At 34.1% G+C, this 25,572-nt stretch overlaps 4 protein-coding genes across 4 annotated transcripts; 3 read left to right on the top strand and 1 right to left on the bottom strand.

The window, feature by feature from the left end:
• Positions 1-960: 960 nt before the first annotated feature.
• On the bottom strand, positions 961-1,752 carry LOC131655680 (uncharacterized). Its single transcript, XM_058925513.1, has 2 exons — positions 1,332-1,752; positions 961-1,251 (listed from the first exon to the last, which is right to left on the bottom strand). Exons 1-2 carry the CDS (start codon positions 1,497-1,499, stop codon positions 991-993), a joined length of 429 nt encoding a protein of 142 aa, XP_058781496.1. The 5' UTR covers positions 1,500-1,752; the 3' UTR covers positions 961-990.
• A 1,481-nt stretch (positions 1,753-3,233) lies between these two features.
• LOC131655679 (pentatricopeptide repeat-containing protein At1g43980, mitochondrial-like) lies at positions 3,234-6,920 on the top strand. The gene has a single exon (XM_058925512.1). It carries the CDS (start codon positions 3,447-3,449, stop codon positions 5,334-5,336), a length of 1,890 nt encoding a protein of 629 aa, XP_058781495.1. The 5' UTR covers positions 3,234-3,446; the 3' UTR covers positions 5,337-6,920.
• Positions 6,921-13,774: 6,854 nt separating this feature from the next.
• On the top strand, positions 13,775-17,917 carry LOC131661359 (2-oxoisovalerate dehydrogenase subunit alpha 1, mitochondrial-like). The gene is made up of 9 exons (XM_058930885.1): positions 13,775-14,092; positions 15,940-16,077; positions 16,194-16,376; positions 16,468-16,625; positions 16,739-16,838; positions 16,930-17,041; positions 17,137-17,276; positions 17,361-17,546; positions 17,638-17,917. The coding sequence occupies exons 1-9, from the start codon at positions 13,883-13,885 to the stop codon at positions 17,803-17,805; spliced, it is 1,395 nt and encodes a 464-aa protein (XP_058786868.1). The 5' UTR covers positions 13,775-13,882; the 3' UTR covers positions 17,806-17,917.
• Positions 17,918-19,152: 1,235 nt separating this feature from the next.
• On the top strand, positions 19,153-22,525 carry LOC131658015 (probable serine/threonine-protein kinase PBL5). Its single transcript, XM_058927353.1, has 9 exons — positions 19,153-19,528; positions 19,638-19,774; positions 19,882-19,979; positions 20,060-20,400; positions 20,702-21,154; positions 21,234-21,394; positions 21,576-21,649; positions 21,766-21,907; positions 22,045-22,525. Exons 1-9 carry the CDS (start codon positions 19,357-19,359, stop codon positions 22,255-22,257), a joined length of 1,791 nt encoding a protein of 596 aa, XP_058783336.1. The 5' UTR covers positions 19,153-19,356; the 3' UTR covers positions 22,258-22,525.
• The last annotated feature ends 3,047 nt before the right edge of the window (positions 22,526-25,572 follow it).

Below are 25,572 nucleotides of genomic sequence, written 5' to 3'. Positions count from 1 at the left end.
ACAGATAGGAAAATGAGGAAGACAAGTATGATAATGAAGTGCACAAGGTGTAGGCAAACTGGGCACAACAAATCCACCTGCAAGAGGACTCAACCACCACAAGTATCTCAACCAACACAAGGATCTCAGCCAACACAAGGATCTCAACCAAGACAAGCTTCAAGGACACAAGGATCTCAGCCAACACAAGCTTCAAGGACACAAGGATCTCAACCAACACAAGGATCTCAACCAAGACAAGCTTCAAGGACACATGGATCTCAGCCAACACAAGCTTCAAGGACACAAGGATCTCAGACACAACAAGCATCTCAACTTGTACAACCATCAAAGGCACCACCTACACTAGGGACTCATAAAAAGATGTCAACAGCTAGGCCACACAAGTTACCATTTAGGAAACCAGCACATGTGGGTCCAACAACAAGGCTTAGTGCATCTCAAAATGCAGTTGGTCCTACCACTAGGAGGACCACTCCTACAAAAAGAAACAATACTAAGAAGGGCATTTAGTCTGTTAGGGTCTGTTTACTATATTTTGGTTCATGTTTTGGGTTGTTTTATGTAATGTTTGACTAGTGTCTACTTTGAACATGTGCTGTTTCAATGTAATGGTTCATTTAGTCTGTTAGTATATTTTGAACATGGTATTTCTGTTTTAATGTAATGGTTCATTTCTGTTTTAATGTAATGGTTCATTTAGTCTGTTTTTCTTGGTATTTCTGTTTTGAGTACCTCATATACATCTTGCAAGTTAGGTGTAATAACATATTTCAAGTTAAGTGTCACACCAGTTCAAGAGGGTGCTGAAGACACAAGTTAAGTCTAATAACATATTGCAAAATACATGTCTCAAAATATTGTCTCAAAATAAATTTCAAAACACTAATAACATTACAATCATTTCTAGCAAGATACTATGCTTATAAGCAGCACATCTTGCAGAATGCATGTCTTAAAACAAGAGCTAAAAACAGGACACAGACATATCTAGACCATCTTAATTACAAGAGCTAAAAACAGGACACAGACAAAACAATTCCAAATGCTCTTCCATTTCTTTGTCTTCTCAATTAGCTCCCCCAATTCCAATGTTTTCAACTTCAAACTTTCGGTCTCTTTCCTGACAGCTTCCATCTCTTGGCTCAGCACTTGTATCTTCCATTCATGCTTCATCAAGGTTTCTTCCTTCTCATCTCTACATTCTTCATGGAACCATTCGAAATAACCACACCCAGAATTGGAATGCCCCTGTGACGATATTGGGAACGATGGTTATGGTTGCAACAAAAAAAAAGGATACTTTAGAGAAATAATAGAACTCGTAGTACCTTAAAATGCTTGCATCCCCAGAATAGCTTTCCATAGTTGTTAACGGTTTTCGCCCTACGCAGTATTGCTTCGTCTCCACACGCGCATAGAAGTTTCGCAAATCCTGTGTAAACTTGCGAATCAATCACATTTCTGGATGTTGAGGATGAAATGCGCCCAAAACTCATGCTTTGTTGTGCAATTTTGATGTCAATTTGTAACAAGATTGAGTTACAGGATTTTAGGTTTGAGGATTTGGGATTCTTCTAAAATTGCAATACGAACCCAAGTTATAATAGAGATAATGAACAGTGATTGATCCATCTCATGTGCCATGTCATCAAATATTAACACCGTTTGAAGCATTTTAACGGATAAGACCAACGTGAATACTTTTTGGAAACGTATGGGACCAATTTGAAACTTTTAAAAGGTAAAGGACCAAATTGGACCCTAGTGTATAGGTAGAGGATCAAATTGAGTATTAAGCCTAAGTTGTTTTAGCCGAAATAAGTCAAAGAGGGAGATTGTTAATTCTTTGTATTTTGGTTGACATTATGTTTGGTAAAACTAACTTATGGGAACATGTTGAACAAGATGTTTCATTCACTTCAATGGAAAAAGATGTCAAGAAAGATGTCCTATGCATGTTTCTTTCGACATCGCGTCTGTTATGGTACAATTGAGTCTTTTGAAGTTAGTTGATGTACAGGTGCAGAATATTTTGAAATATTGTGGAATCCTATGTGGCGCTTGATTTAAGGGAAAGGAGATTGTCTTTGTTTTCAAGATATTTGATTAGTTACTAAATATGGAGAATATTTAGGAATCTAATATTTAAAGCCCTATCTTCATGGAGAAGATTGTGGAAGATTTTGTGGAGTGTCTTGCAGCAATTTGAAACCCAAATCCAGTCCAGAAGATTGATATAAATAGCAAGCACCAAACATATTATTTTGTGTGAAGTTACATTGTAATTTGTGTTAGGGTTTGTGCAGGCTTGTTTGTTGTGAGCCACTATAATATCACATTGATAGAAGAGTTTGGTGTTTCCATCGAGTTGTAAGTTATGTGTTTATTCATAAGTTTTTAAGCATTGGATGACTGTGTTTTAGAAGTGTGTATTCTAATATTTGTAATTGTTAATCACGGTTGTGATTGATGGGGATTGAGGAAGGCCTCATGCTTAGGTGAGTCTTAGGTAGAAGTATAACACGGGCAATGATTAAGTGAGAAGTCAGTAAATCGGAGGTTGTTTGCATAACATTTGAATCGATACTATCACAGCGGACTTATCCCTGACTTGGTAGCTCCCAGAGTAGGTATTGTTGATACCGAACTGGGTGAACAATTACTTGTGTTCTTTAAAGTTTCTGCACTGCACTATTTTATACCTTGTCATTCTGTGTGTTTGGAAAATGTTTTCTCGACATCTTTTAGTACATCTGTAATCTAAACGCCAGAATTTCAGTTGTCAAACCTCCATTAATGATAAGTAGAGGAACCTCAATTAAATTTTACAAATAAGTCTTATGGATCAACATGAATAGCCTTTATTTTTCAAAAATCCTACAATAAATTTGCTACATATTAGTTACGACTGTCGATTAGCTACCAAATTTTATGGATTCAAATATGATGTTAAACTTAGCCATGTGACATGACACGTCAGTATCTTGTCACGTTGGCACTAGCGTGTGACATGTCACACCAACTTCTGTTAACAGACGTTGACATGAGAGACCAAAAATGTGGACCGGAAAATATTAAAAAGATCATTCTTTAAAAGAAATTTTTTGAAAACTTAAAAACAAAGTTTGAGATATTTAGAAGAATCAGAAAATATTTACCACTATTTCTTTTTTAATTTTTTTTGGCGAGAGAACAAACTAGATTTCGAATTCTAGTAGTATGTAGTAAAACTAACAAAAAAAAAAAATAAAATAATAGTACTAGTTGAAGATTCAGGGCGGGAGCTAAGAAAAAGCTGGAGGAACCAAACTTTGCAATCCCACTTCAACTCCAACCCCAGTTTTGGAATACTACACATTCAAATGGAGATTCAAGTAAACACATAAGACACCGCTTTTACCAACTCTGCCTCTGTGCGCTGTCTATATGTACCCATCATTTGCATGTACCCATTTTTCAAGCAAACACAGTCTCTTCACTCCTCACTTTCTTACTGTTCTACTCTCCTACACCACTCTTTATCTCATAAATCCTTCAACTTTCTCAAAACTGTCCATGCTCACTTCCTCAAATTGGGTCTTAATACCTATACATATTTGGGTAACCGCTGTATCGATCTTTATACCGAATTTGGCCATATTGATGATGCCTTGAAGGTGTTTGAGGATATTTCTTATAAGAATTCCACTTCCTGGAACATTTGCTTAAAAGGGTTGTTCAAAAGTGGTCAACTTGACAAGGCCTGCCACATGTTTGATGAAATGCCTGTTAGAGATGTTGTTAGTTGGAACACTATGGTTTCGGGTTATGCGTCTTGTGGGTTTTCTAGTAATGCCTTGGAGCTTTTTGTTGAAATGCAAGATATTGGTGTGAGACCGAGTGTGTTCACTTTCTCAATTTTGACATCGGTTGTGTCGAGTCCTTGTCATGCTAAGGAGGTTCATGGTAGGATGATTAGAAGTTGGATGGATTTGTCGAATGTGGTGATTGGAAATTCGTTGATAGCTATGTATGGGAAGTTTGGTCTTGTTGATTATTCTTTTGGTGTGGTTTTGACTATGAAGCAGCTTGATGTTATATCTTGGAATTCTTTGATATGGGCTTGTCATAGAGCTGGGTGCCAAGAGCTTGCGTTAGAGCAGTTCTGTTGCATGAGAGCTGCTGAGATGTTACCTGATCAGTTTACGTGTTCGATGTTGATGAGTGTTTGTTCCAGCTTGCGAGATTTGGAAAAGGGTAAGCAAGTTTTTGCCTTTTGTTTCAAGGTGGGATTTGTTTATAATAGCATTGTGTCTGGTGCTGCTATTGACCTCTTTTCCAAATGCAACAGATTGGAGGATGCTGTGCGGTGCTTTAAAGAACAAGAACAATGGGATTCGGCTCTGTGCAATTCCATGATTTCTTGTTATGCTAGACATGGTTTGGGAGAAGATGCTCTTCAGCTCTTTGTGTTGACCTTGAGGAAGAATATCAGACCAACGGAATATACCGTTAGCTGTCTTCTGAGTTCTGTTTCTATTTTCTTGCCAGTAGAACTGGGTAATCAAATACATGCTTTGGTTCCTAAGTTGGGTTTCGAGTCAGATGCGGTTGTTGCCAATTCACTTGTTGATATGTATGCTAAATTTGGATTTATTGATGATGCCTTGAATATCTTCAACAAAATACAAGCAAAAGATTTGGTATCATGGAACACTATAATGATGGGACTGTCTTACAATGCCAGAGTGTCTGTGACCATGGACCTCTTCAAGGAATTGATTAGAGAAGGAATGCTACCTGATCGAATAACATTTGCGGCAGTTCTACTAGCATGCAACTATGGGAGTTTAGTTGATGAAGGAACTAAGATACTTTCTCTAATGGAGATGGAATTTGGAGTAAAACCAGAGGAAGAACATTATTCATATGTTGTAGAGATGTTATGTAGAGCTGGTAAAGTCAAAGAAGCCATTGACATTGTGGAAAAAATGTCGTGTCGAACTACCCCTGACATTTGGAGGTCAATTATTTCTGCGTGTGCAAGATATGGAGACTTGCAAGCTATTGAAATAGTTGCAACAAAGATAATGGAGAGGTCACCACAAACATCCTTACCGTACTTGGTGTTGGCTCAGGTATATCAGATGAGAGGCCGCTGGGAGAGCACGGTTCGAGTGAGGAAGGCTATGAAAAATAGAGGTAGTAGAGAGCTCATTGGATACAGTTGGTTGGGAATAAAAAACCATGTATATACTTTTGGATCAAACCAATTACAGCACTATGGTGGCAAAGATATTTATATGCTACTGAATTTACTGGCATGGGAGATGGAGACTAATTGTAATGTCTAGAAATTGTACGAAGTTGGAGGGGAATATGGATATTTGAATTGAAGTGGATTACAATTTATAAACTTTGATTCTGAATTCTGGGGATCATGTAATCGGAGTTACGGGCTTGGATTATTAATGCTGGAAACGGGATGAAATTTATAATGAAGCAGATACAAAGTAAAGATAGCATGATTTTTTATAAGCAAACATTAGTACATAACTTGTTAGGGAAATGAGGAAATGTTAGTAGCAGATATCATCATACTCTGAACCTCCTTCATAATGGTTTTTCGAAGCCCCAACTTGAACAATTGGACTAATCATTCGGGGGCATCAACTTTCTTATATATAGTTGTTGAGGTATTTATATTTATTGTAATATCATTTGTTAGTATCTTTTAGAATTATGATAGGATCACATTCCTATTTAGATTATATCTCTCATGTACATAAATAGTGGTTTCTACTTTCACAATATGATGAGAAATATTCACATTCAAGTTGGTATAAGAGCATGGTTCCGAAATCCTAGTTTGGGTTCTGCCGCCATGAAGGCTATGGCCTAGATTTGTTTTCTCAGTTTAGTTGCTGGATGTCCAAGGGGCACCATCAGCTGACCCATAGCAGTCACAAGCCTGACTGAAATCCTAGTTGTATCTTTGATCTCTTGATAGTATCCTCTGGTTTCAAATGTTGCTTGCAATTTGTGTTACTTCTGTTCATTGTGTTGGTCTGTCCAAGTTATCCATTTTTTATAATTGACACATTCGCTTTCTCTTAATTGTTGTCTGCATGATTATTGTAATGTGTTTTTAAGACTGCATACAAAATCACAAGATTTACAATAGAAGCACTTCATTTACATGGTATTATTTCTGGACTGTGAAATTGCTAATTATAATTTTACTCATCTTAGTTTAATTGCGTCTTACTATGGTATTGTTTTTGGATCATCATTCCCTACATGTCGCGTTTAGTCAACAGGTTGTATTTCTATATTTTTTTAGAAGCTTATTTTCAATTTTAGTGATGATTTCAATCCAAATTGAGTTGTTTGTAATTTTAATGATTTTATTCACTCATCTTTTGTTTATTTGCTGAACATCGGACAATATATGGTATTAAAGTCAATTGATTCGGGTCATCTTCAGGCCATCTACCATTTATATGTGCACAAAGTCCAATTGTACTGGACATTTATATGTGCACAAAGCCCAATAGTACTTGGTGGAAGGGGGTATGCTTGTGTGTATGGTGTAAATACTTTTTGGTAAAAAATTGCAGAATGTTTTATAATTGTCAATAAAAGTAATGAAAAACTTATTTTCTTCATGGGTTAAGAAACTATTAAACTCACGTAAATTCGAATATATAAAAGCGAGCAAGTTGGTATTTCTTTTTATACTAGGAAAATGTTTCTTAATTATTTTTTTGATTTACCATATTTTTCAAAATTATTTACATCACATGAAGTTAAACAAGATTTAATTAATCTATTCTTAGTGCTAATACCAACAAGAGATAATCTAATATGCCATAAATAAACGGATTCAATCCTATAAGTGGAAATAGAAATTTTATTAATAATGTTCTCAATATTACAAAACTTAACCACTCCCTCAATGAAATAACCCTTTCACCCCAAATACACCATTATGTGTCAAGATTAACGTGACCGATTCATACAGAGATTTAATACTTAGTTTTCTCAAAAGATCTCCACCAACAAGGTCCATTTTCATGTCGGGAACATGAAGAATATTAATAGGAATAATTTTATTCCCAAAAGTGAAGTTAATTTCCATGGTTCTCATTTCAACGACCATCGAACATCCTTCATTTCTCATTTGAACCTCTTGTCCATCAGTGATTTCAGAATAGGTTTTGAATGTCATTTTATCGTAGGAAACATGGACAGTAGCACAAGTATTATACCACCATCTTTGTACCTTACTTTTGATCTCCATAATTTTGCTCACATTAGAAATTATGTTATCATCGGCTTGAACAACATTTGCCTCATTTTGGGACTTCTTATTCTTGCAATCTCGAGCATAATGGTCGTGTTTCCAACACATATAATATTCGTCTTTGCAGCCCTTTGATCTGCCATAATTCTTGAACTTATTTTGATCTTTCTTTGGACCAAGATAGTTCTACTTATTTGTTTCTTCTTGCCTTTTACGCTCACCACATTGACCTTAGAATATCCAATAGCCTACATTTTTTCTCCATCTTCCAATTTCTCTTTGTTTCGAAGATGTTTCTGGATTTGATCTAGTGAGAAATCCTGAAAATTATGAAGTAACATTTTTGTTACAGCTTTTCCAAGAATATGGCAATTTTGCAATAATTGCACAAACTTGAAAAACTTAAAGAATATCGATCTTCACAATCCTTAATTTATTTACAAGAACTTGTAACTCATGCACTTGTGCAATTATAGGTTTAGAATCCAACATTTTAAAATCCAAATACTTTGAAATCAGAAATTTTAAGTACATTCCTCCTCAGCAAGAAATTTGAACTCGAGTGCCTTCCAAATTTCCCTTGCCGATTGGTTGTCTCTGTAGAGATCGTAGAGATGGTTGGATAGTGCTTTCAAAATATGCCCATGACACAATAGTTCATCCTCCTTTCGTTTCTCACGTTCCTCTTTGAGCACCTCGAAATCATTTCTTGTAGTTTTGAAATCAGTGTCAATTGAGGATCCAAGACATATGAGACCTTCTAGGCAGTCAGAAAGAAGATCATATTGTTTTTCCAATGAATGAAGTTTGTCTATTCAAAATGGTCTAACTTCACAAGGTCTTGGTTCATCACTTTGATACTTGAAACAAAAGTCTCAGTTGCCACTATTTGAGATACTATTAGATTGTTAAATATTGATTTTAAATTAAATGGTTCAAAGCTAGAATTGTGCATATGAGCACTTTCCTAATAGTATTTCAAGTTCTCTCTAAATTCTTAGAGTTTACACGCATGAATACTTAGGATATTTTTAGCCTATTTTAAGTTTGAACGAGACAAATGATAAAACACTTTTCTACTAAATATTGCAACTCTTTCCATTAAGTGTTTCATCTCTTTACTAAATATTATAACTATTTGAAATAAAAAATAACGAACTAAAGGAATGAACAATGCCACGTGTGGTGGTTTGCCGCCACTAGCCAACATGTTGTGTCTAAGTGCTCAAGTGTTCAATGTAAGTCGCCACTAATGCGTCACGCCCACAGTATAAGTGTGAAGGTCACAATTGTCATATAGACTTTGGAACATCACATTCATCCATGCCAAAGCCAGAGCTGGACTGATGACACCGGTAAAAAAGAGTGTCACGGTGACAAATGACATATAAATTTTATGAGTACCTTACTCATGTGACACTCTACTCTTTTGTTCCTAAATGCGTTCAAAAGTGCAATTCTATATAAATAGTATAAAAGTAAGTTAAACTTTCAATATGGGATATTTTCATGTATGTTGACTTACTCACTAAAGTATCAAAGACAACAATTAATATCCATTCAAGTAATCTATTTACTAATTAATACTTGCAACATTTTGAACCTATACACTAAGTCCTTAGTACATGGCATTGGTGACAGAAGTAAAAGCAAGAATGGCTCATGTTAATCCTTGAATAAAAACAGTGTTACAGTACATAAGTTGATAATAAGTGGTAGGTGAAAAAGAGCTACCCCACCTGATAATACGACACACTGACGCTATCTGAGGACTCCTCCCCCAAAGTTTTTGAAAGTAAAGATAACAACAATAACTGGGTCTGACGTGGTCCCACCCATGGCATGGCATGGTATGAGATGTGATGATAATTATGAACTAGATACCCGTGCTCCCGCACGGGTGAATTTTATTTTAATTTTGACGTAATAATTATTTTAGATATACATATGAAAAATTCATTTTTATTGGAAAAGTATAATGAAAAATTATGAAATCAAAATATTACAACAAATAATATGATTATACAAAATATAATGGTAAGTTTGACAAATGATTTATTTAGATACACATGTAAATTTAAATAGAATTACATAATTCTAAAATAAACAATTACTATATAAACTCAATTGTATTAAATAATAATCAAAAACTTGTGACATGGAGAAGAAAAAAATTGACATTTGAAAATAAAAATTTTATCTTCAAATAAAGATAATAATTTGATAATGACCCGTAAGAAAAAATTACTTGTTTGAATGACTATGTAGCATTATTATTTAATTTGATAAAATATATTTTTAATTTTATTGAAGTTAAAAAATAAATTAAATAGTATTTTTAATGATAATAAACAAAAAATATAATAAAAAATATTGAATTATTTTACATTTTAAAATACTGTTTATAAAGGATTGCTCATGTGGTTACACTTCTAAAATTGAATACTTTCCCTAGTCAATTGGATACAAGTAATATGTTTGCGTAATATGTTTACAACCAATGTGTAATGCACATTGATCATAATTGATAATAATAAATGAATAGTATATTAAAATTTTAAAATATTATATGTCAAAAGAGGATGACGGCCCTTTAAGAGTCCCAGCTCCACTGCTGCGAACCACTGCATATTCATACCAAAATAGCACATGTAAAATATACTCATACCTCACAAAACTCAACAAAAGAAAAAAGAAAGTCAAATGACCCTCCAATTCATTACTCAAACCTCACAAAACTCAACAAAAGAAAAAAGAAAGTCAAATGACCCTCCAATTCATTAAAAATATCCAAGTAAACATTAAGAAATATCTAAGTATACATTGAGATATCATCAAAGAATATGACAATATTTGTATTCTGTACCCAAAACAGAAGGAACATGATTAGCACCCCAAACATTTGAAGGAGTCATAGCTTGCTTATTGACATTGGAAAGGAAACCTTAACAGGTTCTCCAAGATGAAAGTGTTTTTATCAATAAAAGTGTTTTTATCAATAATCCCACCGCCCCAAGCAGTTTTAAGCGTATGCACTGCCAGTGGCCCTCGTGTCGGACCCAGCCGATCCTTATAGAACCATACATCATTCCTCATGATAACTAATCAAATAGAAAATAGAAAACAATGTTATACACAATGAAACAAAGCAAAAACACTGAGAAGATACATGAACTAATGTAATAGTTATATTCATCAAGAGTTTAATATTTTATCAAAGAACCTTCAAGGCTTCAACAAACAAAGATAATATGGATTGGATATCGCAAATTTGATTCACGTGTCATAGTAATTAATTAGTTATATAATCACATAGTCTATACAGCCATCCTTTCTAAATTATTCTAAATAAATTTTTCATTTTTTTCAAAGGAAAAACAAAAAGAAGTGGCAGATACGTTGTTCCACGACCAATGTCGGGTCATTTGAGTTAGTGGCTATCTACCAATGAAAGATCGCCAACAGAAATGAACCCAAGCAGGACCTTCTTATGAAAGTTATTCTTTCCTAAAAATTAGTTAACATCACTCCCATGGCATAGTAGATTGTGTGTTTCAGAATACACAGTTGAACTCTTGAGTTACTTGTTCAATCTTAAGCATCCTGCCAGGTAAGTCTGGCCCTTATTGGCAAGCTATTTAGATTACCTTATTTTGTGTTTAAAAGAGCTTGTAATCAAATCTTCCTAAGAAAGCTTTTATCAGAAACTTCAAATAAAAGAGAAAAACTAAAATAAACCCTTAAGCCCAATTTAAATGCCTGGTCAGTTGGTGACAATAGATGTAGACCGCGACACCGACATTAACTGTAATGAAAGAAATTTGAAAGTTCTAATTCTGGAATTGCAACTCAAGAGAAACTCATACCTAATCTCCACATTGAAGAATTAATCTCACAACCATGCACATGGTCATCCAAAGAAAGACAGGAAAACTTTGATTAATTTAATCATACACATGGCAGCCAAAGAAAGACACCAGAAAGTCTTGCACATTGAAAAATCTCCCAACTTACCAAAGATGCTTTCCAAAAATTAAAATAAGATAGCATTTAGTAATAAACTAATATATAGGTTAGATCAGGACAAAAGAAAATATATGACATTTGTTCTACATTTTGTGCATATTCAAAGTAGAACTATAAGTACTGTTTGATTTCACCCAAATATGTGGCAAAGACAGAAAACAGAAAAGAATAAACACATAAAAGAATGAAAGAGGTAGTTCTATTTAATTCTGCCCTTATGCGGTTGTGCCATACGATTGGCATTCAATTAGGAGCAGGCCAGATGTTCTGTTTGTTTTTATTTAGTTCCACCCATTCAATGGGATAAAAAAATGTACCATTTTTGTTCTGTTCTACAAAGTTTTGTCAAATAGAGTAAGAATTTGAACAATTTGTCTCTATAATTGAACCAAATTCTCGTGTTCCGATTGTTTCAAATTTCAATCTGTCTGCAAAGCTAAGAAGTAAAAAGCTGATACATAGAGCTACTATCTAGCACACTAATTATTTGTAAACAAAGTGACATCACTCCCAGTATTAGGATTAAACTGTTTGAATCATATAACAGACACTTTTGGGTAACCTATTGAGTAAAGTAAGTAATCTAAGCAATTGATTTTATTCATTAATACCATGTGCTTATGAATAACAAATCATGAGTGTGTTGGAATATCTGGGTGAGTGGGTGACAAACAATAGGAAAAATATATACTAATCAAACATATGACACATATACATTACCTTAACATCGGCTTCACTACATAGTACATACTCTCAGAGCATCTTTGACATCAGGGTGACAAAGATCCTGAAGACACGGATTAGTTTTAATTCAGAAGAAGGAATTTATGTTTAGCTTGAAAGCATAAGGGCCAAAAATCAGAAACAAACTAAATCATTTAAAACCATTTGAATAATTCTACCATTCAGAAACAAACAAACTAACTCACTCAAACCATACATTATATTACCTCAAGTTTTGAAAGCTTTCCTTCATCCAACACTTTGAAAAGTGCAAACCCAGCGGCAGTTTCGAACATCAGAAGCATTTTATCATGTTAAATAAACCTGAAAAATAATAAATTAGCATTTTATCATGTCTCCCAAGAACCGAAGTTTCAAAAACACCAAATTAACTTTAACAAAACTAAGAAGAAGATCTACAGAAGAGCAAAAACAAATATGGTGGAAAAAACAGTGTTGGTGGCAAGATGAGATGGTGAAAAGAAACGAACCCTAATTTTTGTAAGACCTTTTCTCCAATTTCCAGCCATTGTTTTGCATCTTTGCTTCCTAACATAAACCCTAAAATCAGAATAAGAAAAAAAAGTAACAACATCACGATTCCAGAAAAAAAAAAAACATGTAAAACAGTTAAAAAAACAGCAACAACAACATCTTTTTCGATGAATGAAAATGGGTTGAGTGTGTTGAAGAAGAGCAGTCGGTAAGGAGACGAGAGGGAGAGTGCGAAAATTGCTTTCGGAGAGAGAAATGGAGGTGACAAATGAGAGATGGAAGTGTAATGAGAAGTAGTGGAAGTAGGGTTTGATGGAGATTGAAATGGTAGTGGAAATGAGGTTTCTGCTAGGGTTTCTCTAGTCCCCGAGAGAGAAGACGGATAGAAGAGAGTACATCTAAGGATGTTATGGAGGGAAGAGAAAAAAATGAAATTGGACCAATGAGAGAACAACAAATGGCACATGTTTAGTGAAAAGTTGGAAAAGTTGTAAGGTATTTTGTTAGTTACAGGAATGCCCTTTTTTGTTTGGGAATAAATTTTTTGTCAGGGGTAATTTAGTCAGTTTGGTCAATCTATTAGTATTGGATAGATAGTAGATTTTAGAATGTGAATTTCTATCTACTAAATTTAAAAAGTCGGATAAAGTTATTTATCGTATAAAATGATGTAAAAAACCAAAAAATTATATTATTTAATAAATATTTTAATATATTAAAATTAAATAATATTATATAATTGATTGAATGTACAATATAATAGATAAAAAAGTTAGATAGTGAAAAGGGAAAAAAAAATTTAAATAACAAGGTTTAAAAAAAAAATTACCAAAAAAACAAGTTTTTCAAAAAATTTACCAAAGTGTCTAGGTTTTGAAGACCCCCTGGAGTATGCGCCAAATGAATTGGCGCATTAGTATAAAAATTAGGAGTATGCGCCAAATGGTTTGGCGTAAATGTGAAATTTTTTTTTTTTTTTTTTAACTTTTCAACATTTAAGCCAAATGAATTGGCTAACTCAAAAAATTTTATACTAATGCGCCAAATGGTTTGGCGCATACTCTAGGGGGTCCTGCAAAACCTAGATATTTTGGTAAATTTTTTGAAAACCTTGTTTTTTATGTAATTTTTTTTATAAACATTGCTATTTAAATTTTTTCATCGTGAAAAGGTTTTCTATAAACTCACGACACGCCTCCACGTCTTTGGTGCCAACTCAGTACTACACTTTGTCATTTTCTCATCCCACTTCCATCACGTGTATCATCGTCATCGTCATTATCATTATCATTGATTTCCCTTATTAGAAAGATAGCTAGCCTCTTCATTGTTCAATTCAATCATATACTCATGGCAACCTTGTTATTTAGAAAATCTAGGACCATATTACTTCACCAACATCTTCAAAATAACCTACCCTTCTTGTTAGGAACAGGAACACGATCACGATTACCATTTTCTTCTCACCCATTTCTTCCATCATCATCGCGTTATGAATCTACAGAGGCTCAGCCACAATTGGAGGATTTGCAGCCTCATGTCACTCACCATGATGATCAGGTACACCTACTATGTTTCCATTCTTTCAAAGGTTTTAAATAACCATTGCAGTTGCATAAAAACTTTCATAATTTTAATCAGTACAAGTGTTACGATAATTAATCACAATTTATTTTTTATTATAATAACAATATCGAGATTAATGATTTTTGATACATTTTACCGAGGCCGTTTTCGGTAAAAGCTTACCAAAAAAAATTACAAACATTAATAATTATTTAAAGCTAAATTTGGTCTATCTAAGCGGTTAAAAAGGAAGTGAAACAATAACAAGTGCATGTCCAGTAATGAAATAAGTATGACATTTATTTTTAAACAAAAATAACTATAATTCACATTTATACCAAATTATAATTTTTTTGGGTAATGAAGGGCACATGTTAAAATTTTTTCTTAGAAATTGTGTATTATTTTCCTTAAAAGTTAATAATTAATGTGTTTTTTATAATTTTTAATATAAATTTTTTATATTTAGATTTATTAACATGTGCATTTGGAGCACATGTTAGCTTTATCTAATTTTTAAATCTATTTTTATTCTTAATATATCTCTTAATATCACACCTTCTCTTAGTTATTTTTAACAAGGGGAGATAAATTGAGATTAGTACTATTAGGAGTACTATATATAGAGAGAGAAAAGAGAAAAACAAAATGAAGAACAGGTGTTATATTTTGGACGCACGTAAAATATCATCCCGTCCATGTTAAGAAAAATATAACTAAGCAGTTATTATGTCTAGGGAACCACAATATTTTACCATTTAATCATTTATTAAACATTTTATTTTATTTTCCTCTCTCTTTTCGTACTACACACACTTATTATATCTATTAAATTATTTTCTTTATTTTTTTTCTGTCATGATGTATATGGAGTCAACACAAATATTTTTTAATAATTTAATTTACATGCACAAGTACATGGGAATTATTCTATTTCTTTTATTTGATATAAATTGTCTAACATATTTTTTTTTACCGACATACTATAAGGTACTAATATTAAATTAATAATTTACTGACAGGCTATAAGGTACTAATGTTAATACTGACATACTATAAGGTACTAATATTAAATAAAATCACGTGGGGGTGTTTAATATTTTTATATATGATAAGTTTTGAGTACAGTACTTCTAAACCCTTTTTTTGGACTTTCTAGATTTTGACTTTACGTATAGGATTTGTTCTAATCTTTTTTAGTGTTAGAATACATTTGTTTTACTCCCTCCGTCTCATAATAAGTGTCCCATTTGAGTAATGTGCGGTTTTTAAGAAAATGATTGGATGTGTTGGTTTTAGTAAAAAAGTTAATGTCATTTACTAGAATACCCCTATTAATAGTAGTTGAATATAGTGAAAGTTAATAAATAGGGGTATAATAGTGGAAAAATAATAATGATTGATGCATTGGAATTGTAAATGGACAATTAATTTAAGACAAGTAAAAACTGCAAATAGGACACTTATTATGAGACGGAGGGAGTAATCCTTTACAACGCATCATTCTTCATTGTATTATATTATATATTCAATTCAATAATTCTTCTCTAGATAGGACTCCCATACCTAATCAAACACCACCTTCTTTTTGTAACAAATATTTTATAATTAAATATGTTTTCTTTCTTTCAAAAGTCACAAACTTTGTTATCAAAATTTAATTGAAATTTTAATTTTCCACAGTTTGTAAAATAATTATTTTTTTATTATTATTTTTTAAATAGACACCTTTAGTTTCTAAATAGTAGTCTTTATGAAATATGTGAATGAGATCAACAAAATTACTAGGTTCTAAAAATATGTTGGCTTGAATTCACTATGCCTTGTCTCACTGTGTACAGATGCTTGATTTTCCTGGAGGGAAAGTTGGATTCACTTCTGAAATGAGGTTCATTTCTGATACTTCTCACATAAGGGTTCCTTGCTATCGTGTCCTTAACGACGATGGCGAGCTCATGAACCACACCAATCATGTTCCGGTATGTCATATCTTATCATATCATATCATATCTCTGTATCAGTATCAATGTCGTGTCATAATATGTATCCGAGCTTAGAATTTTATCTAAGAAACTTATGGACCATATTTCAACAGGTTAGCAAAGAATTGGCAGTGAGAATGCATTCTGAGATGGTCACTCTCCAAACAATGGATAGCATATTCTATGAGCTGCAGAGGCAAGGAAGAATTTCCTTCTACCTCACTACATCAGGAGAAGAAGCTGTTAACATTGCATCAGCAGCTGCACTTTCTTCTCATGATGTTATCTTGCCTCAGGTTTGCTTCTTCCCCAAGGCATTGAAATTCTTTCATGCTTCTTTTCGAATTCAACTCCCTTTTTATTCTTGGCTCACATTGTGATTGCTAGTACCGGGAGCCTGGAGTTCTGTTATGGCGTGGTTTCACTCTGCAACAATTTGCTCACCAATGCTATGGAAACACAAATGATTTTGGTAAAGGAAGACAAATGCCAATACACTATGGTTCTAACAAACACAATTACTTCACAGTTTCATCGCCTATTGCGTAAGACATATATATAACAAACTGTAATAAACATGTTAAAATAACTGTAATTGTTAATTTCTGTTGTGACATTTATTCTGAAAAAAATTCATGTTGTTTGGCAAGGAATTCAGAACACAACTTCCTCAAGCTGTAGGCGCTGCTTATTCGCTTAAAATGGACGGAAAAAGTGCTTGTGCAGTAACTTTTTGTGGAGATGGAAGTACTAGTGAGGTTAGTAATCATGAGCCAACAATCTCTCTTAAGAAAGTAATTATAGAACAACATATCACTATGCTTCTAGCTGATATTTGAAATATTGTAGGGAGATTTTCATGCTGCTATGAACTTTGCAGCAGTAATGGACGCACCAGTTGTTTTCATATGTCGTAACAACGGATGGGCCATTAGTACCCCTGTCGAAGAACAATTTCGAAGTACTCTATACAAACTCTTCCTACTTAAGTTGCTTATTCAAACAAGCTCTATAAAATTCTCAAATCTATATGATTAACTTTGGTGTTTTGGTTAGGTGATGGTATTGTGGTGAAAGGTCAAGCTTATGGGATATGGAGTATCAGAGTAGATGGAAATGATGCTCTTGCTGTTTATAGTGCAGTTCATACTGCACGCGAAATTGCTATCAAAGAACAAAGACCAGTTTTAATTGAGGTACATATGATTGATCTACTAATGTCATTTCATGCCAAGACGAGTTGATCCTTATTAATCGAATGTTTAATGAATGATGTTCAGGCTCTTACTTATAGAGTAGGACACCATTCTACATCTGACGATTCAACTAAGTATCGATCAACCGGTGAAATCGAATACTGGAAGATGGAAAGGAATCCAGTGAACAGATTCAAAAGATGGGTTGAAAAGAACGGTTGGTCGAGTGAAAAGGATGAATTGGAGCTTAGAAGCAGTGTTAGGAAGCAAGTGAGTTCAATTTGTTTATTTATTGAAATTTATTTAGTCCATATATATTTTGGTATGAGGCAGTAACATGCTTTGAGTTTTGATATTACAGTTAATGCATGCAATTCAAGTGGCAGAGAAAGCACAAAAACCTCCACTTGAGGACATGTTTACTGATGTCTATGACCAAGTTTCATCAAACCTTGAAGAGCAAGAAAGAGAACTTAGAAAAACTATTGAGAAGCATCCCAAAGATTATCCTTCTGATGTTCCTTTGTAGATATATTTATTGGCAACTCAAATAACCATCTGTACTGTGAATTTGAATGTCAAAATGTAAAATAAAGTTGGGTGTTGCATTGCATATTCTTCTGATATTATTTTATTTTGAAGCACTAGAAAGAGAGATAAGGTTATGGGACCATCACCATTATTGAAGATAAGGTTTCCATTCATGAAGAAGCTGATAAGATGGGTTCCATCATGTTATCTATCTTATATCTTATATATTTTAATCTAATAATCTCTCATTAGGATTATGACATCAAAATTATGTTAGGTGTGTGAAGGTGCATAAGTAAATAACTGACACAATAATAACTAACCTTTAAGAATTATACAGTCTAGTCTCCCTTGATCAAATCATAATTAACATAGATCTGATGACCACTAATTATCATCCTTATTCTATTTGAAACACATTGAATAGCATAAATTGGTAAATTGGGTCTAATTACTTGGACATTTGGCTTCAAGCCTAGTATAGACAAACTAAATAGGAGGCCTACTAACCATCCTCCCCTTTCCCTCCCAAAAAAAGTTTCAACTTGTCTGCAAGGTGAGAAGCAGAGAATTTCAAATTAACTAAATTTCCGGTATGTTATACCGGAAATTTTTAGTATTTTGTACCGGAAATTTTAGAGTGCATATCGGAAATTTGTTTCAGAAATTCTCTATTTCTCAACTTTTTTTCAACAAGGGTAAAATTGAGTTTAAAAAAAAATGAAGGGTGCCAAATATAAAAAAGAGGGTGGCATATAGATTTCTCAAACAAACTTGATAGGAAGCCTACTAATGCAATGCAATTCAAACACAATTCAAAACAACTAATTGATTAAATTTCTCAAAAAAGTATATAATAAGAGTAATAATTCTTTTATTTATTGAATTAAGTCCTATAGTTTATTTCTCATTTGTTGAAAACTATTCAAATTTGAACTCTGAGTAAAATAATTCTTTATCAGATTTTAATTGAACTCCGAAATATCCGCATATATTTCCTCAGATCCAGAGAGTTAAGACCAAAAAAAATCATGTGATGAAAACTTGTATACATTTGTTGTTTTTCTGGAATTAAAGCTGACTTTGCATACTTCAAGAGGGGATGATAATATTGAATTGAATGGTTTATAGCTGAAAAAGACAGATTGAATAGTTTAATAGTTAAATATAGAATAGAATCTGGTATATTGAAAAGCATGTACGATCAAGCAGTGACCAAAACCTGTCTTCAAGTTACTCGTACTCTTCCCTTGATACCTTGTCCTAGGCGGCACATGTATATCACACAAATTTTGTGCCAAGAATATTCTAAGCATATTTTCTTGATGTTGTCACACTGAGAAACATGATCAGTGTTGGTCACAGGAAAGATGAAATTTCTATCATTGAATCATTGGTCTATCTTTTCATTGATCAATGATCAATGCCACTGCCATTTATCATAAGCACATTATCTACTTTTCTGCATCGCCCCGTTTCGTGTAAACCGTTCGACCCTTAACTTCGAACTTCATCATAGTGGTGCATAGATACATTGATTTGAAGATATATGGATACTCCTCATTCTTCTTCTTGCATCATTGTTGCTTGTGATGCCACAAGGGACCGCAATGAGCACGAGATGAAGATCGTTATCGATCATGTTCGAGCCAGGGATATCATGCTCACTTCTGGTGACAGGTTGCTTGTGCTATGCATCTTGCATAAGGTGTCTCATCCCAGTAAGTGTTGGATAGTACTCATCATCTTGTATTTTTATGTTGACATGATATATACAAGATCATTCTGATTACATGTATCTTTTCTGTTCCTTTCTTTTTGGATTAACAGTGGGGTACCAGACATTAGCATCTCCTGAGGCTTTTGCCGGCACCAACTTTCGAGCAATGGAGGGAGAAGTCAGAAAAAAAGTGCATGGTTATGCGAATGTGCTTTTATCTACTCTTGAAGATTTTGATATCCAAGGGGTATATATTAGATTCTAATAAAGCTTTTTATCAAATGCTACTTACATGCTTAATTATGCAGATGGAAAACCATTATAGTAACTCCACTACATGTTTATAATGTCCAGGTTACTGTTGACATTCAAGTCACCGCGGGTTTTCCAATCAGACAGGTTATTTTACAAGAGATTAAGAACTATAATGGATCTTGGATTGTACTTGATAGGTATAATTAGTAACTATAATTTCATACTTTCCTTCTTAGTTACCTTGTTATTTTTATCTAATGACTTTCAATTTGAACAGACACCTTCGGCGCGACATGAGATACCATCTTAACAAGATACCATGTAAGGTAGCATTGGTTAAAGATGATTTGTCCGTGGATATATGGAGATCTCACAATGCTCATGACACAAATGTCACAGCAACCAAGCCGGTCTTTTCTTTGTCCAAGTTTGTATCATTATCAGATTGCCATAGTATACAAGATATTGAGCAGTCTATTATCTCTTGCAAAAGTTATCCACATTCCTTAGCTTCTTCTGATAGCTCTGGTACTATTAAGAGCTATTCAACGCATTCTTATGCCAACAGTTCATTACATTCTGGATCTTCTTCTAAACATGAAAGATCAGGTCAGGATCCCTCACTACAAATTTAAACCTTCATAGAGCATTTTATCAGAGCAGTCTTTGAGGGCGTGCAAGACAGGCTACCGCACAAGACCCAAATATTTTTACGGTTAAACCATGGCTAAAAAGGACTTCATATAATGTTTGTGTTAAATCATAATAAAATAGGTCTCCTATTTGTTTTTCTACTGTTAAACCATGATAAACCTCCACATGGTCTCCGAAAACTTAAGACGGCCTTGCATTTTATGTGAACTATATATTCGCAATCATTCTATTTCAATGTAAGTTGTAAATTCTAATTGTCATCCAGGTACAAGCATCAAAGGAGAGTATAGACATCTCATTACATCTCAGATTGGTCAAAAGCAAAACCAAAGTGGTTTTCTACCAAAATCTTCAGATGCACCAATTCTATGTGTAGGCTGTGGAATAAGGACAGAGTTATCTATCAAAGAGTCCAACAGGTTCAGCTACTCTGAAATACAGGTTGCAACAAATGACTTTTCAAAGGATAACTTAATAGGTGAAGGTGGATATGGCCATGTATATAAGGGTGTGCTTAAAGACGGGCAGCAAATTGCTGCAAAAGTAAGGAAAGAAGAAAGTGCACAAGGATTTTCTGAATTCCATTCGGAGGTTTATATCTTGAGTTTTGCTAGACACAAGAATATAGTGATGCTGTTGGGTTACTGTTGCAAAGAAAATAAAAATATTCTCATATATGAATATATTTGTAATAAGTCTCTTCATTGGCATTTATTCGGTAAGTATCTTATGCTCCAAGCCTAAGAAATATATCTTCAATCAATAACTATAAAGTTTTTTCTATAACTTTTTTGTAGAAAATAATGATGCGGTTCTTGATTGGCCTCAAAGATACGGCATTGCACTCGGGACTGCAAAGGGGTTGCGATTTTTACACGAAGAATGTAGAGGTGGTCCTATTATTCATAGGGACATGCGACCGAGCAATATACTTCTCACTCATGATTTTGTTCCCATGGTAAGAAAGTTCATATATGTATATATAATAGGTTAATTGTCCTAGGAGATTCATTGCTATGCAACGTTTGAACTCTTGGTAAAAGATTCACTGCTTCTGATGCTGGAAAACCAAAAGTGTTAAAAGCAAATGGTAAATTAAATGATGTTTTATATATGTGACTACATTATGCATGGTGCAGCTAGGTGATTTTGGCCTTGCGAAATGGATTACAAGTGGCGATCCTCTTGAAACAAGGATAATGGGCACATTAGGGTGAGAATTTATCGGTTCAAACTTTTTATAATTACCAACAACTGGCCTGATTAGACATACATCCTTCAAAAATAGCAAAAACAAACAAGTTTTAATGTTGTTAATGTTTATATTAGATACCTTGCTCCCGAGTATGCTGAAGATGGCATAGTTTCTGAAGGGACAGATGTGTATTCTTATGGCGTTACTTTGTTACAATTGATATCAGGGCGTCAAGTGGGTAATCCAGATCAGCAACAACAATCTCTTCGACAATGGGTAATATATAAATATGAATTTAATCTTACACTGTCAGTGTGTGACAATGGGTAATATATAAATATGAATTTAATCTTACACTGTCAGTGTGTAACAATTAATTTCTATAGATATCTGATCGTTTATTATACATTTAGGCTGAACCAATGATTGAGAAATTGGCTTTACAAGAACTGATTGATCCGCGTTTGGGAGAATCTTATGACACATATGAACTATACCTTATGGCTAAAGCAGCAAATTTCTGCATGCAAAGGAACCCCGAGATGCGTCCGTCAATGAGAGAGGTATCTTCATTTCATTACTTTGGCCTTAATTCTACATCAAGGGAAATTTATACTAATGATTAATTTACAGGTTGTGCGGTTTCTTGAGGGAGAAAGTTACCATTTCAATACCTAGAAGATCAATTTATATCAAACCATAAAACTTGATCAAGGAGTTTTTGTCTACTCATCAATATATATGTTGATATATTGGTTAAGTTTGTGAGTGCTATAGCTTATTTGTAAACATGAATAATATTTTATCTTTAGGGCAATTTTGTGGTAAGAAAAGACTAAAATGATTGACGATAAATTGATTTGTCGACCAATCTTTGATCTGACCTTAAACAAGTAGAGCAGCATTGATGCAGCCATCATTATCATTTTCTGTGTCGATGGTAACCTTTGCTCGGCTAGTGTTGTCACAATCGAGAACATATGCAGGAACAGCTCCCTCCTTAACATCATTATCAGCCTTGTGCCTAGATGTCGGCTCCTCTTCATGTATGGCCAAACTGTTCCCAAACAAGATTGAAATCATTCTCTCTTACAGTTGATGGAACCAACAATAGATGTCGGCTCTTCTCCATGTATGGCCAAACTGTTCCCATACAAGATTGAAATCATTCTCTCTTACAGTTGATGGAACCAACAAAACCATATACTGTGCTAATTATCGGCATAAACACATGCTGTATAACAAGAGCGAAATTAAAAATGTTGATAATTTATCACATGCACTCACGGCTTCTTCATCTGTCCCTTCTCGACATAATTTTTCTTGGTAACCTTCTTACTCTTCCGAGGCTTATTGCTGCATATGCACACATAATGGCTACCCTTCTCGACATAATTTTTCTTGGTAATCATCCAGATTTCTTCATAGTGTTTTGGTGAGTCCGGAGATGCATATTCGGCCGGACTCACTCCATTTTAATTGTTAAAAAAACAAAACATGAGATTTTACGGATGTGCATCTCCGTAAACACCCTTATTTTGTAAAGAATGAGGCGTGTTCGAATATGCATATCTGAAATATGTCCCGATGAAAGGATATGGTTACTAAGGTCGAAATTGATCTAAAACTTGTATAAATATAATCTTTCATTCCATTTTCTTTATAAAAACCATAATGAATATATATCCTCTTCTTGCATTTGTGTATTTCAATGGTGAAAATCTATCACTTCAATTTAGGGTCTCCACGGACATACTTCTCGTCGATCTGAACCCCAAACTAAATACTCTCCTACAATATCCAGAAAATTGGAGAGTTGTCAAGCTCAAGTATCGTTCACTCTCGATTGAAAACAAAGGGAAGATACGATTCGCCATGCTTAAACTGAAGACGGATGAGGATTTAAAGCTTATGTGGAGTACATTATATCGTTACTCAAAAAAGGGTCTGATTGAAGTGGATGCAACGATTGCAAGATCGACCGGGTACATTTTAAGGATGTTGCAACGTCCTGAACCACCCGTTTGTAATGAAATGTAAAGTTAAATTTATGTTAACTTAACAATTATTTATGTAATGTTTATTTTGATGTTAATTTATCTTGTTTTTTCATTATTCTGCCAATGTTTCTGGTTGTTTCTAGTTTGACCTTTCAGGGGATTTTCTGGAGATGCATTTTCGGAAAACTCATTAAATTCTACATTAAGGGTTGTTACGAAGTTGCATCTTCGAACTCAATCTAATCTTGATACAAAGATGCAACTCCGGACTAAGTTTTAACAAAATAAGAGTGTCTCAGCAATTTGATCTGACATGTGTGTGTGAAAAGGGTGCATCCGGAGATGCACCTCCGGATTCTAGGGGCTGTTGTTGTTGGAGGCAATTTGGGGGTCAACACGAGAGAGCATTTTACACTTGGGACACACCTTTGTGAAAGACACATCACATATTCACCCAAAACCTTAAGGCGATAGGTGTGTGGGTTCTGTCACTTATAAAGTGCTCAACCTTCCTTTACCTAATTAATGGGGACTTCTTCCTCACACACAACGCTCCACCTTCCACATACACTTGTACCACCATTAACACTCTATAACGGGATGGAGGCAACAATCGGGAGGTCAGAGAAGGAGCATTTTTAACTTGGGACACACCTTTGTGAGAGACACACCACATATTCACCCAAAACCTTAAGGTGATAGCTGTGTGAGTTTTGTCATTTATAAAGTGTTCAATCTTCCCTTTTCTAATCAATGCGGGACTTCTTCCTCACACTTGATTCTCAACAGTTGTGACTTTTCACTGTGATGTGGAAGTACTCTATGGAGTGTGATGAGTAGGAGAAAACTTAGATACAATTCCTTAGGTGTAATTTTTACTATTTTTCAATAAAAATATGACAAGTGTACTTATATACGGTCCTTGTATCTAAGTTGTGTCCGGATGAGTATCCCCCAAGATTAGATTATTCATACATCTTGTTTTCTGACTCAATATTTTAGTTTGTGTCAAGGCCCAATATATTTAACACTATAACACTAGAAATGTTTTAAAATCTCGCTATCTAAACACCAGTCTAGGGTCGTCGGATCTTGGCAACTATCTTCCATTACTTGAAGAACGATCTAAAACTATGAGAACATAGGATGGTCACGCCATAGCATCGTATCAGGTTGAGGTTTCCTAAGCACACAAGGACCGTCAAATAAGATGGACAATTAGATTTAGTGACATCATGCTTTTGAGACAACTGTTAAAGAAGGTTCTAGTACTTTAAAAATCTTGAGATAGCCCTCTAGTAATACAAATGACTAAGTTGACCGGTTCATAATGACCGTCATATGGTAATTTCCTGAATTTTTGACAACGGTCCTCGAGACAGTTGTCCCTAAAAAATTTTGGGCCTTTTTAAACCCCACTATAAAAGACTCAAGTACACATTATTCTAAAATCTTACATCCCTCACTTAGAGTTGTCACTGACTTGATCATAGAGTGTTGACAACTCCCTACCACTTATTGTATTATCCTACCGGAGTTTGTTAGCACACTCATCATCATTAGCAATACTTGAAGAAAGGTCTTAACAGATCAGAATGTACTCTTTCAATCAATATGGAATAGCAACATTGAAATACATGTGATGAAATTTCAAAATTCATTTGCTTTTTCTCATGGGGTATGAGTAGTGTTGCACTTAGGATGTACCATTATAAACATTTTCTATAGCATCAAGATACATCAAAACTAGTAAAAATGTTTCTTGAACATTCATGGAGGATTTTGGCAGTGCATAGTTGAAGAGTATTTGGGCACAACGAAAGAAACAGTCAAACAAGGCTATGCTAAACTCAACTTTAAAGCACTTTTAAAGATATTTTTAGAGTTATTATGAATTATGATGTGAACCATCAACTTAATTTGCTCTATGATAACTTGATA

Source organism: Vicia villosa, linkage group LG3 (assembly GCF_029867415.1).
Source record: "Vicia villosa cultivar HV-30 ecotype Madison, WI linkage group LG3, Vvil1.0, whole genome shotgun sequence".
Taxonomy (NCBI): domain Eukaryota; kingdom Viridiplantae; phylum Streptophyta; class Magnoliopsida; order Fabales; family Fabaceae; genus Vicia; species Vicia villosa.
Note: the sequence above shows the minus strand (reverse complement) of the source record. Positions and strands in the feature narration are given on the sequence as shown.